This window comes from Phyllobates terribilis, unplaced genomic scaffold (genome assembly GCF_046119375.1).
Source record: "Phyllobates terribilis strain yellow unplaced genomic scaffold, ASM4611937v1 Scaffold_9__5_contigs__length_417890890, whole genome shotgun sequence".
NCBI classification, from domain to species: domain Eukaryota; kingdom Metazoa; phylum Chordata; class Amphibia; order Anura; family Dendrobatidae; genus Phyllobates; species Phyllobates terribilis.
The window spans coordinates 117,745,503-117,759,027 of NW_027362769.1; the positions used below are offsets into that span (position 1 = coordinate 117,745,503).

At 47.4% G+C, this 13,525-nt stretch overlaps 1 protein-coding gene across 1 annotated transcript in view; it reads left to right on the forward strand.

Moving 5' to 3' along the window:
* Positions 1-13,525, forward strand: part of LOC141161741 (bile salt export pump-like) — a 137,451-nt gene that overhangs the window by 57,021 nt on the left and 66,905 nt on the right. Inside the window, exon 18 of the mRNA XM_073647000.1 lies at positions 11,050-11,194. Within this exon, the coding sequence (XP_073503101.1) occupies positions 11,050-11,194 (145 nt within the window). The remainder of the gene's footprint in view (positions 1-11,049; positions 11,195-13,525) is intronic.

The following is a 13,525-nucleotide window of genomic DNA, read 5'->3' on the forward strand; positions in this document are numbered from 1 at the left end:
CTGCATCTAGCTCTGAAAAAATATTTGGCCTTCTAGCAGTGTGTGGGACTTTCTCTATTAGTCCATCTATACTGACCTCCATCAGGTTGCAAATTAAAAATAATTTGTATCTGCATCTAGCTCTGAAAAAATGTTTGGCCTTCTAGCAGTGTGTGGGACTTTCTCTATTAGTCCATCTATACTGACCTCCATCAGGTTGCAAACTGAATATATATTTTTTCTGCATCTAGCTCTGAAAAAATATTTGGCCTTCTAGCAGTGTGTGGGACTTGTTCTATTAGTCCATCTATACTGACCTCCATCACGTTGCAAATTCAAAATAATTTTTTGTCTGCATCTACCTCTGAAAAAATATTTGGGCTTCTAGCTGTGTGTGGGACTTGTTCTATTAGCCCATCTATACTGACCTCCATCAGGTTGCAAACTGAATACAATTTTTTTCAGCATCTACCTCTGAAAAAATATTTGGGCTTCTAGCAGTGTGTGGGACTTGGTCTATTAGTCCATCTATACTGACCTCCATCAGGTTGCAAATTGAAAATAATTTTTTTCTGCATCTAACCCAGCCAATAGTTTTGGCCTAATACCACAGTTTGGCCACTCAGCTCTGCTCGGTTCCCATCCATTGTTTTTTTGTGCAAACAACTCCAGAGTTGTGAATTAGTTAACCACCAAAATGAGTGGAAAAAGGCCTGCTGCTGGTGGAAAGGGGAATAGGCGTGTTGGGAAGGGGAAAAAAGGTTGTGTCCGTGGGGTAGGTGTTAAAGCAACAGTAACATCTGCAGAAGAAAGACCATCTTCCAGCCAAACTAAAATGTCTACGTCTTTTAGCGGACAATGTGATAAGATCCCTTTCTTACGGCCACGCCAATCGCTACAAATTCCAGATGAGGCACAAAAACAGCAGGTGCTTCAACGGATATGAAGTGTTCCTTTAAGTGGGCTCTCCTCCACATCAACTTCAACATCACAAATACTCCAGTCCTGAAAGGTGTCACCCCAATCGCACTTGCTTCCTCACAGCTCCCAAATCTCCAGCTGCCCGTCTGAGTATGAGGTAGAACAGATGGTTGAGTCTGCAGAGCTGTTTACTCATACTATAGCCTGGGAATCAGAGGTCGAATCCAGCGCTTCTGTGAATCCAGACGAGGAAATGATCTGCACTGATGCCCAGAATCTTTATGAGTCGGATCCAGGACCAGACGCAGAAGGTTCTGACCATAATGTAGACCCTCATTCCCAAACTGTAGCTCCTGTTGGTGGAGACAATGAGGAAGACGATGATGAGACTCAAATACCTGATTGGAGCGACAACTTTAGTTTTTTGTCAGGGCAGGAACAGGTTGGCTCTGAGGACGACGGGTGTGATAACGCACAGGGTGATGATGATGAGGTTGGAGATCCTACTTACTGTCAACCCACAGTCAGCCAAGAGATGAGGTCAGCAGAGGAGGTGGAGGAGGATGCTAGTGACGACGAGGTCAGGTTGCGCCTTCCTGGACAGAGACGTAGTACTGGAAGCACGTCAACAACTGCATCCTCAAACACAACTCTGCCTCTCACCACAAGTCGTGGTGGCTCTTCAGGTCGCATGGGTGCTAAGCCTCGCATAGCCTGGGCATTTTTTTCAGATCGATAAAGATGACCCAACTCGTGTTATCTGTAACATTTGTCAGCAAAAGCTAAGTAGAGGCCAAAAAATACATAGTTTGAGTACTTCATGCATGAACCGGCACATGGACATGAAGCATAAGTTGCAGTGGGAAGCTCACTGTGCTACAATGCGGCCTAGCCGGCCGGGCCAACCACCGTCTGCCATATCTTGTGCATCCGCGGCCTCTTCATCCTCTGTGACTGGGGGGACAGCAGTCACACCTGTTTTGGGGCGCAGACCTGCCACCTCTTTACCCGCAAGAGCCAGCCTGATTGGCAGGTCATCATTTTCTTTGGAGGTGGCAACACCAGCTGGTGTTGAGCGCTGTCCGACATCGATAGCACCTCCTTTGGATCAAGGCAACCTAACATGTCCGCCTGCATCTTCCTCAGAGACCAGCAGTTTGCCGGGGACACCCTTATCAACCCCGTCTAAGCACAATAGCCAGCCCTCGGTCCCTCAGATGTGGACAAGTAAAAGACCATTTCCTCCTAGCCATGAGAAAGCTAAGAGGTTGAATTTCACCATCTGCAAGCTCTCGGCTACAGAAATGCTGCCTTTCCGCCTGGTGGACACAGAGGATTTTCGAGACCTTATGTCCGTCGCAGTGCCCCAGTACCAGATGCCCAGTCGGCACTACTTCTCAAAGAAAGGTGTGCCTGCGCTCCACCAGCATGTCGCACACAACATCACCGCTTCTTTGAGAAACTCTGTGTGTGACAGGGTGCATTTCACCACAGACACTTGGACGAGTAGGCATGGACAGGGGCGTTACATGTCGCTGACTGGGCACTGGGTAACTATGGTGACAGCAGGACAAGGGGCTGCTGTCCAAGTCTTGCCATCCCCACGAGTTGTGCGTCAATCCTCTTTGTCTCAAAGTTCCTCCACTGCTTCTGCCTCCTCAACCTCCTCTCGGTCCTCCACCTGCACCCAAAGCCTCTCTGGTCATGCCACAAGCTTTCTAACTGCGCAGAAGGGATCCTGCACACCTCCTTACTATGCTGGCAGGAGGGCTCAACGTCATCAGGCGGTTTTTACTTTGAAATGTCTGGGAAATGTGAGTCACACAGCTGAGGAGTTGTGGTCAGCTCTGGAGAACCAATTTCATGAATGGTTGTTTCCACTTGACCTGAAACCAGGGAAGGCCGAGTGCGACAATGCTGCAAACCTGGGTGCGGCCCTTCGCCAGGGCAATGTCACACACGTGCCTTGTATGGCTCACGTGTTGAACCTGGTTGTCCAGCAATTTTTAGCCCACTATCCCAGACTAGATGGCCTTCTACAGAGGGCACGGTCGCTGTGTGCTCACTTCCGCCGTTCGCATCCCGCAGCTCAGCGACTTACATCTCTACAGAAGTCGTTGGGCCTGCCACTTCACCGGCTAAAATGCGATGTGCCTACCCGGTGGAATTCAACTCTGCACATGTTGCAGCGACTGTGGCAGCACCGACAAGCCCTGGTGCAATACGTTCTGACGTATAGCCTGGGCCAACGAGATCCAGAGGTGGGGCAAATCACGCTGGAGGAGTGGTCTCAGATCAGGGACCTATGCACCCTTCTGCACAGTTTTGAAATGGCGACGAAGATGTTTAGTGCTGATGATGCCATTATCAGCATGACTATTCCGGTGATTTACATGCTGGAGCACATGTTAAACAGAATTCGGAGTCAGGTGGTGGCACAAGAGGAGGTGGAGGAAGTAGAGGAGGAGGAGTTGTATGCGGAAGGGCTAACATCTGCAAGGTCCAGACGGTCGGCAGCACCAAGGCGGCAGGCATGTGAGGGTGGGGGAGATGATTTTACCAGGGCGCATGGTAGCAGCCAAACTAGTGAGGAAGGTGCAGGAGCCCAGGAAGAAGTGGAGGACGAACTGATGGAAGACTCATCAGATGAGGGAGACCTTGATCACATTTCTGTTGTGCGAGGTTGGGGGGAGAGGACAGAGGAAGGAAGCATGATTGTTACCTCGCCACCAACACAACAGGGACTTGGTGCTCCTGGATGCGCAACACACATGAGTGCCTTCTTGCTGCTCTACCTGCAACATGACCCTCGAATTGTGAGAATTAGAAATAATCCTGACTACTGGGTTGCCACACTGTTAGATCCCCGGTACAAAAGTAAATTTGCAGAAATTATTCCTGCCATAGAAAGGGATGCACGCATGCAGGAGTATCAGCAGAGACTGTTGCAGAATCTTACATGTGCTTTTCCACAAAACACCAGTGGTGCACGTAGTGAATCTCACAGTTCCAACTTGCCAACCGTGGGACCGTCGAGTGTTCAGCACTCAAACCGTAACAGAACCACAGTATCTGCTGGTAACATCAATTTTGCGGAATCATTTCACCACTTTTTTAGCCCATCCTTTGCAAGGCCACAGGAGACAAGAAGTCTGACACATAGTCAACGCCTAGAGACGATGGTACAGGAGTATCTCCAAGTAAACATTGAAGCCATGACTGTGTCACTGGACCCTTGCTCTTTTTGGGCTTCCAATCTGGATAAATGGCCGGAGCTAGCCACTTACGCCTTGGAGATCTTGTCATGCCCCGCAGCCAGCGTTCTGTCAGAACGTGTGTTCAGCACTGCTGGTGGTGTGCTGACAGATAAGCGCACGCGGCTCTCCACTGATAATGGAGACAGGCTCACGTTCATAAAGATGAACAAATCATGGATCCGAAACGACTTTTCTACCCCTGTGTCATCCTGGGGAGAGTAAAAGCTTGATAATTGGTTAAAATCACCTCACCAACCGTTTTAAGCTTTCAAATTACTAATCATGTTTATCTGTATCTTGGCTGGAAAATAATTTGGGCTTTGTAGCAGTGTGCAGCACTGATTCTATTAGGCCATCTATAATAAGCTCCACCAGATTTAAAATTACTAATCATGTTTATCTGTATCTTGGCTGGAAAATAATTTGGGCTTTGTAGCAGTGTGCAGCACTGATTCTATTAGGCCATCTATACTAAGCTCCACCAGATTTAAAATTAATAATAATTTTTAGCTGCATCTAGCCCGGAAAATAATTTTGGGGCTCCGAGATGCGCAAGACACATAAGTGCCTTCTATCTGCACTACCTGCAACATGACCCTCATATTGTCAGAATTCGAAGTAATCCTGACTACTGGGTTGCCACACTCTTAGATCCCCCAAACTTTTCGATCAACCTTTTCATTTTAATAAAGACCAAAAAAATGGTCATTTTTGAAATTATAAGCATTAGCAGGTTATTAGAAACTGAAATCAAACAGTTTTCAACTCAAAACTTTATTCTAGGTGATGTTACATTTTCACATAGGACCCCTTGTTCGAAAGGAGCTTCTGAACTCTCTCGTCCATTGAATTTGTCAGGTTTTGGATGGTTTCTGCTTCAATTGTTTTGCATGAGGACAGAATACCCTCCCAGAGCTGTTGCTTAGATGTGAACTGCCTCCCGCCATCATAGACACTCCTGTTAATGATGCTCCAGAGGTTCTGAATGGGGTAGAGGTCAGGGGAGCATGGGGGTCACACCATAAGTTTGTCCCCTTTTATGCCCATATCAGCCAGAGATGCAGATGTTTTATGTGCAGCATGAGATGGTGCATTATCATGCATAAAAATGATCTTGCTGTGGAATACACGGTTCTTCTTCTTGAACCATGGCAGGAAGTGCTGTTTGAGAAACTCCACATACATTATGGAGTTCATCTTTACCCCTTCAGGGATCCTAAAGGGGCCGACAATCTCTCTCCCCATGATTCCAGCCCAAAACATTACTCCACCTCCTCCTTGTTGGCGCTGTAGGCGTGTTTGCGTGGGGTGTCCATCAACTAGCCATCCTCCACTCCATCCATCTGGACCATCGAGCGTTGCACGGCACTCATCCGTGAACAAAACAGTTTTGAAATCAGTCTTCATGTAATGTTTGGCCCACTGGAGCCGTTTCTGCTTGTGTGAAGTGGATAGAGGAGGTTGACAGGATGGCGTATGCACAGCTGCAAACCTCTGAAGGACCCTGCATCTTGTTGTTCGGGGGACGTTGGAGGCACCAGCAGCTTCAAAAACTTGTCTGCTGCTATGACAAGGCTTTTTTGCCGCTGCTCTTTTAACCTGACGTAATTGCCTGTAGGAAAGAGTCCTCAATTTGCCCTTATCAGCACGCACACGTGTGTACTGTGAATCAGCTACATACTTCTTGATTGCCAAGACATTTCATCCTGATCATCGCACAATGTTGATTGTAGTCATGCCTTGACCTAAACACTCCACAATTTGTTGCTTCTCAGCAGCCGACACATCCTTTTTCTTTCCCATTTTGGCAGAAAATGTAGGCTGCTTAATAATGTGGGACAGCCTTCTTAAGTAGTCTTGCCTTTCATTGGACACACCTGCCAAACTAATTAGCACAGGTGTCTGCAATTGCTTACAGTGATATAAGGAGCCCTGACACACATCACCATCAATGAGTTTAACTGACAAACAAACAAATTCTTCCCTTATCGCTCCTAAACACTTTTTGCATAATAATTTGGAACACAGTGTACCTGTGCTTTTCCACAAAACACCAGTGGTTCACGTAGTGAATCTTACAGTTCTAACTTGCCAACCGTGGTCTGTATGGAGTTGTTCAATAAAGGGCCCAAAATTAAGATAACATAGATGGGAGAGGTCTCTATGAATAGGAATTCCTAAGTATTTGATACCCTGTGAGGGCCAGACAAAGGGAAAGTTGGACTGGATGGAATCCTGTATGGATTTGGGGAGGGAGACATCGAGGGCCTCAGACTTCGCTGCATTGATTTTAAAATTTGACCATGTAACAAAGTGATCTATTTCAGCCATAACAGCATGGATGGATATATGTGATTGAGTGATATATACTAGGACATCATCAGCAAATAGAGAGCACTTGTACTCGGTGCCTCCCACCTCAATCCACCTAATATTGGGGTTATGGCGAATTGATGAGAGCAGGTGCTCTGTCACTAGGATGTATAAGAGAGGGGACAGAGGACATCCCTGCCTTGTCCCATTGGTGATTGTGAAAGGTGATGAAAATGTTCTGATGCACCCCCTGGGCCTTGGGACACCCGGAGCCGGACCCTTTTTGGTGGATGCTGGTGGTTGTAGTCTCCATGGCGGCGACCCGGTTCCGTGGCTCAGGGGGGTCAAACCAGTGGCGGAACTATTTATGTGGTTTTGATGTTTAAATGTCCGACTACGCCACCCGTGGATTGTGGTCAGAGTGAACCGCCGCTGCAGGGCAGACCGCTGAGGCTGGTGTTGTGGGTGCAGCAGAGCGTAGCATAACTCCCCACGGGAGGAGTATAGCCTCAGGGCAGTGTATGCGGAGGATGGGGGTGATGGTGCAGGGCAGCAGCAGTAACGACACGGAGTCAGTGATGCAGTCCAGGGCCTTTACTCACAGTTCTTATTATCCAGACCACGTCTGCAGGTAACGGCTGCCCACGTCGTACTGTGCTCACCAGGTGAGGGGCTCAGACAACTCCCAGATAACTTTGGAGCGCTTCACAGGACCCCTTTTGTGTGTCCTTTGTCTGGCCTTTCTTACCAACCATTCTGTCCGGCTGCCTCGGGCCTCCTCTTGGTAAACTTGGCGCCAGTTTCCCTGACCCTATGTGGTGCCTTCCTAGCGGGTGTAGTGAGTGGCTGCGCCACATAAAATGTCACAGCCTCCGGTTTCTAGCTGAGGGTCGTTTCCTGCTTCCACTAGTTTCGGGGACCGGTCTCCCCCTTTGGCCTGACTCCTCCACGCAGGTGGATTCGGGCGTGCAGTGGCGACTCGCCCGTCCGCACCCCTGGGATCCCTTCGTTCCTCGTTCCTGGAGCCTTCTCCGCTCCTCTTCCTTCCTTCTCCCTCTTCCAGGCCTGGGCCTCTGTTATTAGGCCCGCCTCCGGAGCAGAGCTCATGCAGAGCCCCTGCTCCCTGTCACTTCTGCTCAGACTTCTCTGCACTGAACTAAGATGGTGCCCACCTTTTATACTCCCTTCTCAATGCACCCAGGAACTGCTTCCTCCCTGCTCCTGCACTACAGGGTTCCCCTTCCTCAGTGTTCCCTCCCCCCACTCCAGCCAGGGACAGGGACTGTCGTGCCCATCTCAGGGGCATATTGGTCGCCCTGCCCCACGGCAATGTGGTGTAATGCATGCAGGTGTCGGGTCCTGATCCACACTCCATCCTTACCTGAGAGTGAGATATCACACCTCTGGGTGAGGTGCAATACCTCTGTAGCAACCGAGCCCTCAGGGTGCTACAGTTCCATTTATCTTCAGCCTAGGTGACGTATTGCGATACAGGGCCGTGATTTTGGCTATAAAAGGGTCCCCTAGACCCCTACCCCAAGCTTTTTAAGAGAATCATATATGGCGTGCCAGGAGACTCTATGGAATGCTTTCTCAGCATCCAACGAGAGTATCTAATTACAAATTTTTAACTGCATCTAGTCCAGGAAATACTTTGTGCCTAGTAGCAGTGTCTGCTAGTCAGCGGATTATCCCGACTGTTAAGCAAGCTACACCACCTGTAGTTTGGACACTTAATTTTTTCAAAGGAAATGCTTCGGGACCACGGGATACTCAGTGAAGAGCATCAGGAGGCACCCCAAGGCATAGGGGCTGGGACTGGCAGTAGGATGCCTTGCGGTGGACAGCCGAGCTCGATCCTTATAAAAGCTTTTTAACTGCAGCAGCTTTAGTGGACGCTACTGGAGCTGGAATTACGCGGCTGCTGGCATGAGACTTGCCCTCCAATAGATCCTTGTAAATGGATTTAAAGTGTATTCATTCAAATTAGAGAGACAATTTAAATTAAAAAGCTTAGAGCTGCCTCCACCACAAGGGGGCTCGCTCGACCCACCAGCGGACAGGCACCAGTATTGGGAGAGGGGGGCTGGCCGTCAGGGTTCACCGCGGCTCTGGCACAAACCCGGCGACACGGAGGTGGCACGGGCAGGAGCGGACTGGCCGTGTCGGCTTCTCACTTTTTGGATTTTAGAAGGGCATGACATGCCTATATCTGTGTCTCCCCCTCCTTTTACTCCTCCACCTCTTTTCTTTTCGCATGACTATATGTACTTGTCACTTTTCCATGTGTTAGTTGTGTCTTCTGAGCAGTTTGTCAGCTTTTGGACACCTTTGAAGGTGTTTTCTATGTGCTTCTATGTGTTTTTGTTTGCCTGCCATTGGTTTTAACGGTGTTCGAAGGTGTTCGACGAACAGTTCGGCGAACACACGGGTGTTCGACGAACCAAACCGAACTCGAACACTACGGGGGTGGCTCAACACTAATAATGACTCCCACAGTCTCCCCCTAACAGTATGATGCTCCCACAATCACCCACATGCAGACTTGTGCCTCACAGTCTTTCCCCCCTTTAGCAGGATGCCCCTCATGTACACAGTATGAAGAACCCAAAGTGGCCCTCACACAAGTATCCCACTTGCCTGTGTGTCCTGTCACATGTCTGCTCCTCTGGGCTACTGAGTTACTGCCCTTCTGCATACGATATGGTTGGGTGCTATGTAGTATGGCTGCAACATGGCTGTATATAGTTATATTTTCAGCCACTAATAAGCCAATAATGGCTCTTGCCTGTCTGTTTTTCTTGTCCTATTCCTGATTTTGATCTGCGATCTCTCAGTAGTAAAACCTCCCACAAGTCATCTCTGCACAGTAATATTTCCACTTTATACGTCCATAGCTGGTAATTGTCATCACTTGGTTTGGCCACCAAAAGACATTTTCCTTCTCTCCTATACTTGTATACCCTGAGTTTCTTACACGTATACAGGAGATGAGAGCTTCTGGAAGCCTCCTTGTATCAGTCTGCTCCCCAAGCTGTGCTCTCCTGTCTGTGTCTGAGCCCATGTCCTGTTACAGATTTCATTAAACAGAATCATCAGCATTCGGACATTATTGGAGAATGAACTATTTTTCTTGGATAATACACCAACCATTATCTGCACCATCACTACATGAAGGAGTAATTGAATTCAAACCAAACAGCTGAGATGTCATGGAGTACAGGCTAAACAAACTAACAATTACCACAGTGCTACCTGCTGTCTGCTCAAGATAATTCCAAAATATAAGCCTGTAGCTGTTGTATACTCCAATGAATGAATGAAGAGCTCACAGTTTCAACAACTTACTGTAGTTCATGACATTTCTTCCCTCATAAATGTTCCCCCTTGAAATACTGTATGAATGAAACGTGGAAGCATTTAAGAACCACAGCAGCTCAGGAATGAAGTGGCAGACCACATACAATTGCAGTAGAAAGTCACTGAGCGCATAGTGCATAAATGTTGCCAATTCTCTCTTAACTGAATGACTACAGAGTTCCTGACCTCATCTAGCATTAGCAGCAGCTAAAGAATTGTGCCATGGGAGCTTCATAGCATGGGTTTCTATGGCCAAACAGTTGCATGCAGCCCTTACATGACCAAGCACACTGCCAAATGTCTGGTGGAGTAGGCTAAGGCCACCACCACTGGACACTGGAGTAGTGGACACTTCTCTATCTGGCATCTGATGGATGAGTCTGTGTTTCGTGAATGCCAGGAGAACATTACTTGCCTGACTGCATTGTGCCAGCTGTAAAGTTTGGTAGTGGAGAGATAGTACCCAATGGGGTTGTTTTTCAGAAGTCGGCCTCGGACACTTAGCGTCAGCGAACGGAAATTTTAATGCTTCAGAGTGTAAGACATTTTGGACAATTGTAGCTTCCAACTTTGTGGGAACAGTTTGGGGAAGGTCCTGTTCTGTTCCAGCATGATTGTGCCCCTGTGCAGAAGGTCCATAAAAGCATGGATGGGGGAGGAACTTGATCGGCCGCACAGAGCCCTGGCCTCAACCCCATCGAACAGCTTTGGGATGAACTAGAATGGAGATTGCAAGCCAGAACTTCTCCTCCAACATCAATGTCTGACCTTAATGAATGGGCAAAAATTCCCATATCCTCCAAAATCGTGTAGAAGAGTGTAAGCGATTTTAGCTGAAAAAGCGAGAACAACTCCATATTAATGCCCATGGATTTAAAATAGGATGTCATAAAAGCCCCTGTAGGTGTCATGTGTAGGTGTCCCGATACTATTATCCTAATAGTATATATTTCAAAGCTTTATATGGCCACATGTAGTTAGTGTACATTAACCAGACGTGACAAAACATCAGTCATTCCTCCTATTCAGCTTATGAATATTAATGGTGAATTATAATGTATCTGATGCCTTATTTCTTAATAAATAATGATCCTCTGCCCTAACTCTGTTATCATACTGCCCTATAGTCAGCTGCATTTCAGTCTCTGCTTTCAAATCTCCGTCTAGAAAGTATTATATTTGACATAATACACTTATTTCTTCCTTATATGTTTTACAGGAACTCAATTCGGCTTCGTACAAAATCCCAGCTGTCTAATGTCTTCCCCGATGCCTTGTCTGGTACTGTAAATAGGTCACCTGGTCTGGAAGTTAATGATATTGAAGAATCTGAGTTTCTTGATCAATCACAGTCCAAAAAGAAGGTAATGATGGCACAGCCACATGCCTTATGTATATCCGGTTACATGGTGATTTTAAACATGATGTACCAAGTGTGACGTACATACCATAAAGTGATACTGTCATTGCTTTCTGAAGTGCATTTGTGAAGCTAAGTCACTTCTCATGGAAAAGCCGTGAATCGTGGAAGTCAAGTAGTCCGAGGTCAAGAGCCAGGAGGGTACATCATAAACAAAGGGAAAAGACAGTGGCGTAGTTGGGTAATAGTCCAAGGTCAGAATACCAGAAAAATAGTGGATCAGAGGAAAGGGGCTAAGTAAATGGATGGTCAGAATGAGGTCCAAAGTCTGACAGCAACAAATCTACAAGCAAAGCACAAGGCACAGAGAGACAAACCACACTGAACTGAAGCTACGACTGACAGCTATCTTGGACTGGGATTGGGAAGTTAAGTAGCCGAGTAATCATCAGGAACAGGGAACACCTGATGGAAACTCAGCACCTCTCAGTCTCAGATTGAATGGCCGAGCTGTCAATCAAAACACAGACAGCTCAGCGTGTCCTTGTGTAATGCAGGTGCCGGAATGCAACACACAGAGACACAAGGCGAGGACAGTCAGAGATGAATATAAACAGTTTATATATACCGTAGATATAACAGGTATTCTAAACAAGGGAATGGCAACGGGGATAATGAACGGTAATTTGAAATATTAATGAAATAAAAAGTCTCTCAAGGTAGTGTGGTGCACCCAATCATGGGAGTCACCATGTTAGTTCTTTAACTCTGTATATGGCCCTAGCGGGGGTCACCGGTTTTTCCCGCTAGGCCGAAAGTTTTTTCCGGACAAAGTCAATTAAATCATGTTTAGCTTCTTCCGCCCCAACCGTTCCCCTCCCAACCTGAGTACATAAACCCATCTGGCCCCGGTACCGTGAGTGAACAGTAGAAGTGACGGCCCTGTTCACGTATGCAGCTCCTCTGCTTTCACTGGCGTGACTTTCCTGGCACAGCCGTCTCCCAACTCCTCTCTTCTTGGCTGTTGGAGGCAGTCTCTCAAGCTGTGGATAGGGGGGGTCCAGACCTCGTCTGTCGGCGGGCGACGTCGGGTTCTGCAAACTCACTCAGCACCGCAAGCAGGTTATGACTCTCCTCAGTAGGCACAGCACTCGGGGCACATCTGTGAGGGATCCAGAGCTCATCCACCGGTGTCCGGCTGTGGCACCTCGCAGGCCTCTGGCTTAGGCCTGCCACGCGGGGCTTCTCACCACGTAGGGAGCACGTCTGCTCCTCTCTGCTGCTTGGCACCAAAACCACCTCAGGCTTGGCACGCTGGCTTCCTATACCCAGGAACTCCTTCCTGGAAGTCACCTGACTGGGTCCAGCATCTAAATCTGCTCCCCCTTCAACTTCCCTTGCACATCTTGCTTCCGCTTGACTGTGCCTGACCAGCAGATGGCAATCTCTCTCCATTTTTGAAGCATCCTGTAAGAATTCTCTTAAAGGCTCTCTTGCCTCTACTACACTTGCATCAGACGGGATGACTGAGTTGTCAATCACTGCGTTCAAGAAACACTGAAGGGTGGAATTGTGACAGCATTAAAGGGAATCTGTCAGCAGGTTTTGCTATATAATCTGAAAGTAGTATGATGTAGGGGATGAGATCCTGATCACACCGATGTGTCATTTACTGGACTGTTTGTTGCTGTTTCAATAAAACCAGTGTTTTATCAGCAGGAGATTATCACAATAGGACTAGCTGCCTAGTGCCTCCTGGTCTAATCCCACCTCCACCACTGATTAGCAGCTTCCTGTCAATATATACTGCACTCAAAAACCTGCCAATCAAATTCCAATAAGTGGCATATACAGCTCAGCATTCCGAGCTCTGCTACATGTACAGCAGACGAAAACTGTGATATTATCACAACTGCTGCATCCAGTAAAGTAAGTGACACATCGCTTCAATCAGGGTCTCTGTCCTTACATCATGCTGCTGTCAGGTGAGGTAGCAAAAACCTGATGACAGATTACCTTTCTTTAAAAAAGTGCTCTTGGTATTGTCCTATCTCATTAGGGCTGCCATTTAAAAGTGCATGCCATGCCCCCGACCTTTCTGACTAAGCAGAACTATGTTAAGCCAATGTTCCCACTTGATGCCAGTGATGCCATTTCCTGAAAACTCCATGCTCACTGTGTGTTTAAAGACACTGTTGAATTGTACTTTTTGGGTGCATATTTTTCTATGAGCTTCGTTGAGGAGAAGGAAAAAAAAACACATTTAAAAAGCGCAATAGTGTTTCTAAGGGCAGAATCCCTGCACTCAAAAAAATGCTGCTTCAAACCTGCAACT